Here is an 11,277-nt window from a genome sequence, read left to right as displayed (position 1 = left end):
GTGGCATAAACTTGAATTACTGGCCATTTGGTTTGTAGTAGACTTAAAATGTTAAAAAGACGAGTTTGCCTATGACCCCAAATTTGAGCCTACAGCCCCTTCTGGTGGTGCAATTATTTACACACTCCCCCTCTTTAATACTACAGCACACTGCCACTTGGTGACAGTAGTTAGCTCCACTTGACATTTTCAGTGTGCTATTTATCACATAGTATACAGTATATAATAATAATGACATGTCCTTAACATTAAACCTCTATTGATTGATTGGATCTTACTTGACTAAATTTAAACCAAATGATATATTTTCGTGTATTATGTCATGATCCACAAGTTTTAGAAGTGTTTGTTGTTTTTGTTGTTGATGATGATAAAAGCAATTCTGATGGGAAATAGTGATGTCACTTCTTATCATGACAACAGATTCTTAAGAGGAGTTGCCAATGCATTGCGGTGGGGGTCATGTCATATGGCCAAGTGCATGTTTTGGGGGAAGGGGGCTGTTTTCTTTCAATATCTCCTCTGAGCCAATAAGCACGAGTGCTGCTATACGAGATGAATCCAATTATCACACCCAAACTATCCTCCTGTCGTGGGTCACAATAGCCTTTGTGTGTGTTCACGTTGACCCTCTTTCTCAAGCCATACATTCTCATATTACCTCGAATATAGTCCATGAGACAATGAATTGGTGTTTCCCCCATTTTGGATCTGGTTATCTTTGTGTCTTTTTGGGGGTTATTTTTGGTTTTGTATAGTGTTACACACAAAATTGAGGGAGAACATTTAATAAAATGTTGTGTTGCATATTAGAAGGACAAAGTATAAAGTTGGACAACATTGAATACTTTAAAGTTACATGGTTGGTTTGTTATGATAGGTGCGCTTCTTCATTTTTTTCTTGATAAACATTTGTCATATGATAGTATTCCTTACATTCGATGTATATTCAACACAATTAAATCGACACTCATAACTAGGGGCAATTTTGAGGGTTCAACCAGACTACCCTGCATGTTTTCAAACCTGCAACCCCAGAACTGTAAGGCCGACATGCTAACCTCTTGGCCCCCACGTTGACCTCAATTTCATTTCATCAGTTTTATTTGATTTGGTAATTGAGGTTTAGTAATTTGAGCATTTTTCTCTCATTTATTTGTCTTTAATTCAATCTTATTATAAGTAAATTTTCTCAAAAACAGCTTGTTTTCCTTTTTCATGTCAATCCTTTTAAATTCGATTGGTAGAACGTAAAATGTCTTTTCATTCTGCAGTGACCTACTGGTCAAAATATCACTTTTGTTCCTTTTCAGCACCACAAGAACAACGTGTCCTTATCGGAAACAAAAAGAGTGCAGTATCTCTTTAAGAAGAGCCAGACCCCCGTCCCGTCCTCTATGTCTACCTAACCGCTTTATGCAAATGAGGGCAAACCGAGCGTGCCGCTGACCAATCAGCGACCAGTTCCAACCGCGGGAGATCTAAATTTCGCGCGACGAACTTTGGCGCTCCGGGGCGGACTGGCTCACGCATTCATACACAAGGGGGGAGGAAAAAAAACCGGAAGCACAACTCCGCGAACCTTCCGTGGTCTTTTGTGCCAGCCGGTGGGCTTTTAAACATACTTTGTTGAACTTGTTTGCACATTTTAAGCCATGTTTTGTGGCTAGTAAATCGAATTTGTATGCACTTTTAAGTCTTCCTTCGTGTTTTACCAACGTCATCAATCGGAACCAGGCGCTGTTGTTCGGAAGACGCATCCATCGTTTTTAATTTATTATTATTATTATTGTATTTGGACCAAATCCTCTTTTCTTTATCATGATGCGCCTGCCAAAAGGCGTCTCTCCAGCATCGGGACTTCCGTGCAACCAGCACAAGATTAAGCTTCTGGCCGGTGAGTTCTTCAGTACTGGCCTGTCCAGTCCACCGCTTAGCACGGTACCGGCGGGCTACTTCAGCCAGATCTGCCCCAACACCGCCGGCGTGGAACAAAGAGCCCACAGCCTCTACTCGACCCCCCACGGACCCGACCAGAAGCCCATCAGATCAACTACCGGACGGCTGCCGGTAAGGAATCGAACAACGAATCTTATGTGTGAGGGTCTGTGGGTGGAATAATGTTGCACTGGTATGCATTTTTATAGTTGGTGATGACGTGGGAACTGGGGACACAATAGATTCAATCGTATTTGAAAGGGGTTGCTCGCCAAAAAGTACTGCTGTATGACAATATATCTTTATTGATAAATATATGCATGTCTGTATACTATACTGGCTTTACAGGCCAAAAAGATCCACATTGCATTGAGATTGTAGGTGTTGGGGGATTTAAGTTGAACTATGTACTCCACAAAACCAGATCAACAGATATAGGATGATATACCTTAGTCGTATAATTTATTACACCCTTCATAGTTATTATTATTGCATTGTGTTAGTTCGATGCAACTGATATACATTGGAGAAATAATTGTTGTGGGGACTTTGTCGATTGATATATTTATATATACAATGACAGCAACCCTCTACATGACAAAATATCAACATACTAGTATAATATGCATTTAATACCTATATCATGTATTCATGATCATTCTGTAGCCCTGTATGCCTGGATACTCCCCCCAAAAAATGTCTGACATGGTACACACTTCACTCCAGATGTCAAATCCATTTAGATTGCTAGGACTGTGGATGAGCATTCACTCCAGTCAATCTGCAAAAGATTGAAATACATGTAACTTTAAATTATGCACTGTAAAATGGATGACGTCATTAGCACCAGAGTTGGTCATTTCCTCAAATTGATTATATTTAGACTACACTATTCAACAAACAAAGTAGAAATAAAAATACTTTAAATTTACCTTGTTGGCTGTTGACCCTGTGAAGAAAAACCAATGGAAGATGACTGCATTCCAGTTTATGTAATGCAAAACCAGACTATTTGTATGATTTTTGTTGCTCATGTGCTTCAGTTTTTTTGCCATTTTAATGATGACACCCGCAGAAGCTTCTCCACCTGTCTACTCGTGTAACTTCATCACGTCAGCAAAGAAGCACCAGGTTACAAGGTCATAATGGACAACTGCCATGCTCATCCAATGCAACTCTTGCCGCAAATACAGTGAGCTTCATGACCCTGCCCCAATCTGACCGAGCAGCTGTTGTTTGTCATATTTGGCCAAAGCTAAAAAGGTTAAGGGGGTGACAACGTTGTTACATCCAAATCTCATGCTGACCCACTCCTTGTAGTCCCTATTAGCTAACGCAAGAGGATTATGTAGTGTGGCCCAAGTAGAGCGAGGGGGTCACCTGCCCCTCAGAGACCACCCGCCTAGGTGTTCCATATATGATATTTAGTTCAGTTTTTGTGATCCAGGGACTGCAATTTATCCATACTTCTATTAGCAGCTAACAGTATTTATAGTGTTGCATCGTCATCAGAAGTGGGCGACTTGTTGATAAGGACGCAATAGACTTGGAGTGGAGTGTTTTTGGAGTGATAGTGGTCTTCACCTCCCTCCCACACACACATTATGTGTATAGTACATAGTGTTTGGAAAAAATATGAATCCGTTTAAAATGTGAGCATGTTTATTGTGCATTATTTGAGTTTGGCTTTAGTTAACTGTTATTTCACTTTTTTTTTTTGGTTGTGTCATCAGTTAAAGTTGTTAAAAAGGAAGCGGATGTATGCATTTCCACAAGTGTTTTGAAATAAGATCAGTGAATCATTGGGCTCATTTGCACTGTTTTTATGTGTGAATTACAATAGGAATAATCTGAAAAAAAGTCCTATTTTGTTGGTTTTCAGACAAAATGATCAAGTCTTTACTTTGGAACGGCACAGTCATCCATGGTTTTGAAGTTACAACATGTGTAAAATGAAAGACTTCTTGCTGTTGTATGATTGTTGCAACATAGAGTCGTCTGTTGTTTAATTCCTCTTTGGCTTGAAGTTCTCACAACACACTAGCTTTATAGCAGGTTCTTAAATAATGCAGGAGGAACAATTAATTTCAGTCAAAAAATGGAAAGTAATTGGATTTACTAGAATTAGTCTAGAGTGTCAACAAGTTTGTAAATGAAAGGTAATATGTGACTAAATTTTGTCACTCCCTGTTGTAAAAGATAAAAACAATCAGTTTTCCTTTCGATAATGATGCCAACTTTTACAATTTCATATTTTACATTTCATGGTTTCAATCTCAAATCCGTACACTGTGACTACAAAGGTGTGTTTGTTAGGTGGAAATTAGTGTACTAATAACTGCCTCTTAGCATTTTCTAACTTGCCCATGGCTTTTTATGAAATCTGCAGTCATTTACTTTTCAAGCCTAACAGGAAAGGTTTGCTTCAGGTGCTGGCCATGAAAACCAGAGATTCCCCAACTGGCACCTCAATCAGGCGGACAAATGACTTTTGACGTGACGGCGCTTGGGTGTAACAGCGAGCGTAGACGGGGTGAGGTCGCCGCAAAGCGTGAGCGCGTCATGATACTGCGGGCGGCACTTGCAGATAAAGGCCAGGGAGTTTGCTCTCTTCCTCACTGGAAATGACACATTGGTCACATTGATACCAATGGCTGCCATTAATAGTGGTCATTGTCCAATTTATCTGACCTGGGAAGGCTAGCAATGAATGATCCTAGACTTATTGATGCTGTGGGCTTTAATTTAAAGCACAGTTCTGGTTTGTGGGCCAACTTTTTCAGTGTTCATGGGTTGAGGATGCATTTGTAGTGGTGTTCCTTGACTATGATGCTGCTAACTAATTATTGCTTCTTCAACATTAATATAATGTGATTGTGAAATCAGCACAGGTCCTTACAGAGGATCCCCTTCTATGGACTGTAAGGAATCCATGTGCTGGAATGCTGTTTGCACAAAACAGTTGACTCACCAGAAAAAATTCCTTATACACACACACGGTTGTCCCCACCCAGTTGCTGGCTAAAACGACAATTCTCCATCTGTACGATAACCCCCAAATGCTGCAAGAACGTTATTTTGAATCCCATCAGGGAATCATCAAGGATTGTTTCAGCTAAATCAGTTTCAATGAATCGCACATCTGTCAGGGTTAATGACACCAAAACATTCAACAAATTGAACATCCACTGCAAGCCATCCCAGCTCAAAATGGATTGGATGTTCATTTTGTCTTTTACGTGTCATTTGTTACTACTACATGAGCCCACGTGCTGACTATACATTTCCCGGATAGCTCCAGATGTCGTCGGCTAACAGGTGGAAATGGCACACATTGGCACGCCTGCACAATGGTGGCTTTCAAAAACCAACACAGCCTCGAGTGTTTCGCCTCACGAAGATTGCCAGCTGTTAGCAACAAGTAGCTTCTCACCCGAAGCAGAGAACTGTTGAGTGGCCAGGTTTTTGTAAAGAAGGAAGGTTGAAAACAAGGTGAGATGGTTTGGTAGAGGTGTTGAAAAGCCTAACTTGACAGTTGGGTGGAATTGTTTGTTGCCCCGGAGTGTAATTTTGGCTTAGTGGTTTTTCCAACTAACCCTACAGACTTGCATCAACTTGCAATGTTTAATGCCAATGTTGTACCTGTCATGCAGGTTTGTTAACTGAGGTAGTGTTTTCCCAAGCTCTTTATAGGCAATCCATTCATTGGAAATTGAATGCTTGATTGAATTATGACACTTGTCACATTTTGAAATGTTTTGAACCTGAAGACTACAATTATTATTTTTTCCTTAGGTAAGAAAAAATCTTTCATTTAATTTGTGCAGAGCGTATTCTTTTCATTTTGACACTGAACCATTATTCTCAACACACATTTGATAATTTTGCACTTTTCTCACCCCAATTTTTCATTTTTTTAAAGGCTTCATCCCTTTAGTGATTGAGAAAAGCAAACTATTGTTAATTCATATGAAAGTTTTGATCAGCTTTATTCTACTGCATTGCAAAAGGTTGTTACACTGGACAGATGGACAGAAATACACCAATGGAGATTTAAGAAGGCTTTTAGGGGGGTGGTTAATTCTTCTGAGGATTTCAGGCATTCTGCAGGCAATGGTTTGAGAGATGATTAAACCCCCACTCTCCCTTTCCAACCCCCAGTCCTCACAGCCACTCTTGAATTGGTTGAGAAACGTGTGAGGGTATGCTTTGTTCCTGCATTTGAGGGGAGTTGGCAACTTTATGACGGGGCACTATTACCCACATTGTGGCACACTTGGTATTTAGTAGTATATGATTTTAACTCTGAAGTCATGCACACTACACAGGGTTTAATATTCAAGAAGATTGTTACTACACAGCACTGTATATATTTAAAGGGAATAAGCCAACCTTTGTCATATCTGAGTAACTTAACATGCATTGTATTTTCTTTTTCTTTTTTTTTTAGGCTAAAAGGAAATTGGATCTAGAAGACCCTGTGTTCCTCAACGAATTCCGCACCCCAAAAGGGAAAGGTGGTTTAGCGAGTCCAAGAAGTAAGAATACAAATTGATGAAGAAAAGGTACTTTTTTATGTGAGGGTACTTAGAGATTCTTTGCATTTTAGCACCCAAGTCGCCGGGGGAGCGAACAAGATACGACACTTCGCTGGGCCTGCTGACCAAGAAATTTGTGGGCCTCATTGCCGAGTCCCCTGATGGCGTCCTGGACCTGAACTGGGCTACAGAAGTGCTGGAGGTCCAAAAGAGGAGGATATATGACATAACTAATGTCCTAGAGGGTGTCCAGCTCATCAGGAAAAAGTCAAAGAACAACATTCAGTGGCTGTAAGTAAAAGAAAGGAAATCCCTGTTCCAATTATATTTTAATTCATGCTACTTGATGACCTTTTATTTTTTGTTGATTTGTCAGGGTTGGAGATGTGTTTGAAGGCGGTGCCAGCGGAGGAGAGAAGGCCCGGGGATTACGGAAAGAGCTCGGAGACCTAGAGCGAGCCGAGCGATCTTTAGATGAACTTATCCACTCCAGCAGCATTCAACTGAAACAGCTCACCGAGAACAAAGAAAGTGAAACATATCCTTCATATATCGTGCTAAATTTGTGAATGCACTTCTGCTTTGTCTTTGGCTGCCAATTGGCCTTAACTTCACGTGTTTACGTTTGGCTACGTGACGTACCAAGACATCCGCTCCATCAGTACCCTCCGAGAGGAGACAGTTATCGCCGTAAAGGCCCCATCCGAAACCAAGTTGGAAGTGCCAGATACAGCAGCGGTGAGTAGAGAGATTTATTTTTTGTGTGAAATTTGGGCTGTGCAGTTTATAATCAGATGTGTTTGATAGTCTGAAAATCACAGTACTTTCCTATGAGCTAGTGCTTTGGTCCTCCCCATAATGGGGCACCCTAAGCAGACAATAAAATGTCAAAACACTCATTTAGAATTCTTTTCATGTTGACAGGGCTCGTTACAGATCTATCTGAAGAGTAAGAATGGTCCCATTGAAGTGTATCTTTGTCCCGAGGAGGGTCTCGAAGACCAAAGTCCGGTTAAAAGTTCAATCACCCCAGAAAAGCCCACTACAACACCACCAAGCCCAATCAATGTCAAAGAAGAGCCCATTGAAGGTATGTTTGAGGTCTTTCTTTGGCTTTCAATTGAGTGTTTAGAATGAGTAGGAAAAAAGTAGAAGAAAATGTTTCTCAATTGAAAGAAGGTAGTGAATTCTTCCATTTGGTCAAATTTTGGTAGTATTAGATAATATTAAACTTTCATTTCTCCCCAAAATCAAACACAGAGGACGTGTCAACCGTGCCCACTTCTACCTCGTCTCTCCTGGACGTGGAGCGTCTTCTTGGTTTGCCGCCCAGCTTGCTGCAGATGACCGAGGACCAGCTACCCGGTGCTTCCTTCCCCGCTGACCCTAGTGGCACCCCCTTTGTCAGCTTCTCCCCACCTCTAGACCACACCGATTACCTGTGGAGCCTGGAGGACGGCGAGGGTGTATCCGACTTCTTTGACACGTATGACCTTAATGATCTCTTGTAGAGATGACTGAACGTTTGGAAAGGATTATGCTAAGAAGCCATGATGGATCTTGAACTAACTCAATTAATTGTCTCTTTTCCACTGAGCCGCCCGCCCCTTCGAAATAGGATGAGATTACATTATTATACTACTATTTAGTATATAAATATTAATTCATTCATCATCCATAGCGATTATCTTCACAAGGGTCGCGATGGCTTCTGAAGCCTATCCAAGCCAACCACGGGCAGAAGGCAGGGGAGACCTTGAATTTGTTGCCAGCCAATCGCAGGGCTCAGGGAGATAGAAAATCAATCATGCTCCAAATTATACCTGGGGACAATTTAAACAAAGTGGAATTTATTGCTTTATCAATGGGATAAGGACCACCGTTTTTAAGCGGTTTGAGGTCATTGAATGAAGTGTGTTCAAACCTATATGTAAGAAAAAATACTTGCAGTGGTTTCAAGAATTGTGTAGGAACTTATGGCCCAAGGTTTGATGGTTTAGAAGCTTAAATATATAGTTATTTTTCTAGAAAGGGATATGCTAAAATGATGAAATTGATTCATGAAAATATTTAGATCAATTATTTTAATCTTTTAGAAAAGGCAACTGAATCAAGTAATATGTGAAATCATTGAATCAGTTAAATGTTTTTAAACATATTTAGATTGAATGGTACAATAAAATAGTAAAATATAGGTTACCTCCTCATATATAAATACAGTACCGTATTAGAAAGTGCACCTTCAATGAATGGTCTATTTTAAAATTTGTTTCACATATAAAGTGGACCGGATTGTACTACACAGTCGTAGTAGTAGTAGTGGTGGTAGTTCTTGTAGTAATAGGGGATTGTGTGTGTAAAGCGGATTTCATACAATTATTAAACAATATTGATCCTTATATTAGGTGGATTATAAGGTGCACTGCTGGATTTTGAGAAAATTGAAGTCTTTTAGTTGCCCCTTAGAGCAGAAAATATGGCAATAGTAGTAAAGGAACCTTTAAATAATTTCACATAAGATAGTAATCGGATCAAATAACTTATAGAATATGTTGTTCATTATAACTATATAACTACATGTAAAGTAAATATAGTTAAATATGATTGTAGTTGAAAATGTATTAATTGAATCAGATGGTGCCAAAAATTTGATTGAAAGTTACGAGCCACTACTTCAGAAAATGTTGCAGAATGTAAAGGCATTTAATTTATCCATGATATTATCAAAATCATTTTCTTTAGGAATTCCAATCAACCACTACACTTCTACCAAACTGAAAAGTAGAGCATGCTCATGTTGGAAGTTTTTTTTTCTTTCTTTTAACTCAGGAATTTTGTCTTTCTTCTGGTTTGCATCAGAAGTCTTGGTAGTCTTTGGCCCAGGGGGGGCAGCATTGTTTTATGTTAGCTTTAATTTCAATTGCAAAGCTTTGCAGTTTTCAATCACTGGAAAGGAAGCAAATTTCAGCCAAAATACAGCACTGAACAATAGCAGCTAGAAGGTAATTTGCCAATCGTTTTTTTTTTAGGAATTTTGAAGAATTTTCAATTTGGATGGTGCTAATTCATGCCAATAAAAGCTAAGGCAGGCCACTCTGGTTTATTTGGAATGTTTAATTCCAATTTTTATTATTATATTGTGCTCCTTTGGACTCGTGTTTTTTATCCCCTCAACCATTTGTAAATGTGATGTTTAATATGATTATTGTTGGGCTTTTAGAAATAAGCTAACTGTCCTGTCCTAAAAAAAAACTTGAAAATGTGTGTTTGGGTGTGATATTGTTTTTAATTTGCCGTGGACATAGGTCTTATACAGTGTGTATGAGTGATTACTTCTATTTTACCATGTAGATTCTGAGAATTTTTTTTAGTAATTTCAATCAGCGTTATTATTTTCATCTTGGTATTTGTACATAGTTGATTTTGTATTTATACCTACACTTTTGCTGATTTATTTTCATACAGGCATTTTTGTATGACATGCAGCACTTAATATTTTTATAATATTGTGTTTGTTTGAAGGAAAAAAAAGGTGGAAATAAATAAATGAATTTACTATGCCTTCTCGTTAAAGTGGGATGATTTTCTATATTTAATAAACAGTGAAGACTACTAAGAAGTGACATCATAAAAAAAAGATAGCCTGACAAACTAAAACGATGAATACCCGTGTATCTTTATTTTAAATTTCTCAATCTGGAGCTGCACATCTAAGTATAGTTTCCCCTAAAAGTATAGTGACTACCATGTCATGGAATCCGAGAGTGTAATGGAAAGTGGTAAACGCAAGGGTCAAAGGTCATCCTCCCTTGTAAACATAATGATAACATGGCTGACTATTTAACACTATACATGTTGTCAGTGAACACATCACAATGCATTTGTGATTCCCAAACTTGTTGGACAACCCGAGACAGTTTGTTGGGTTGGCTTTTTGTCCCCTTGCAGCACCTAGCTCAAATGTCAGCTGAGTCAGGGAAATGAAAAAGACGATTTTAGACATACTGTTTTCCACATGGCTCATGTTCTGGTTGTGGAAGTGCCAAATAACAATGATTCAAAGCTGCTCTCATTTCCTCCCATTCTCAGGCGTCCATGTGGATCAGAAGAGAGGCCTTGTTACCGTAAGGCCGGGTCTCCTCTTTCTGCAACGGCACTTGTAAATTGATAGCAGGACCTGGCTAGGCTGAGTCAACAGGAGGGAATGAAGAGGGGAGGGGGGGTCACGGTCGCCCTGGGGTCTGATGGGAAATCCACTAATCTTGATTTCTGCTGTTCTGGAGCAGTAGTTCTCTAATTTACTTTTGCAATGATATAGAAAAGCTTTTTTCCTGATAAAACAAGAGTGATCTTTAATTCGACATTTATAATATGCAAAAGCACAATATCTAATCGATTAGAATGCATAATTGCTAATATACTTTCATTGCAATCCCTCAGTTTGTTGGTTCTGATTCTCTTGAATCCGGTCCATTTTCACACTTGGGATTTGTATTCTAGTGCTTGGCCAGAGCAGACCGGTTTGTTGGGTTTGACAAAAGCTGGAAGGCTTGTGAAGGCTGGAAGGGTGCACAAAAGCAGGGCCTCTTTACAAGGGGCCGCAAAGAAACTAAAGGACGGCATTGTCGGGAAATTGCAAGACTGCATGACATCAGCCCTGGATAGGCGTGATGTATGCAGTCCGCATAATACACCTAAATTATACAGACCAAAAGTATGCTGACAACCGTCATCCACTGAGCTGAAGCCAATCGGAATTTTTAATCTTACCGAGGCTTTTTGGACAAAAAAATGTTGCTGA

The 11,277-nt window shown here is 39.5% G+C and overlaps 1 protein-coding gene across 1 annotated transcript; it reads left to right on the top strand.

Annotated features, from left to right (window-relative positions):
* The first annotated feature begins 1,533 nt into the window (after positions 1-1,533).
* e2f2 (E2F transcription factor 2) lies at positions 1,534-10,049 on the top strand. Its single transcript, XM_077731256.1, has 7 exons — positions 1,534-2,070; positions 6,389-6,476; positions 6,548-6,767; positions 6,853-7,014; positions 7,100-7,214; positions 7,401-7,566; positions 7,737-10,049. The coding sequence occupies exons 1-7, from the start codon at positions 1,822-1,824 to the stop codon at positions 7,985-7,987; spliced, it is 1,251 nt and encodes a 416-aa protein (XP_077587382.1). The 5' UTR covers positions 1,534-1,821; the 3' UTR covers positions 7,988-10,049.
* Positions 10,050-11,277: the final 1,228 nt, after the last annotated feature.

The sequence above is a fragment of the Stigmatopora nigra genome, chromosome 13 (genome assembly GCF_051989575.1).
Source record: "Stigmatopora nigra isolate UIUO_SnigA chromosome 13, RoL_Snig_1.1, whole genome shotgun sequence".
In the NCBI taxonomy this organism is placed as follows: domain Eukaryota; kingdom Metazoa; phylum Chordata; class Actinopteri; order Syngnathiformes; family Syngnathidae; genus Stigmatopora; species Stigmatopora nigra.
Note: the sequence above shows the minus strand (reverse complement) of the source record. Positions and strands in the feature narration are given on the sequence as shown.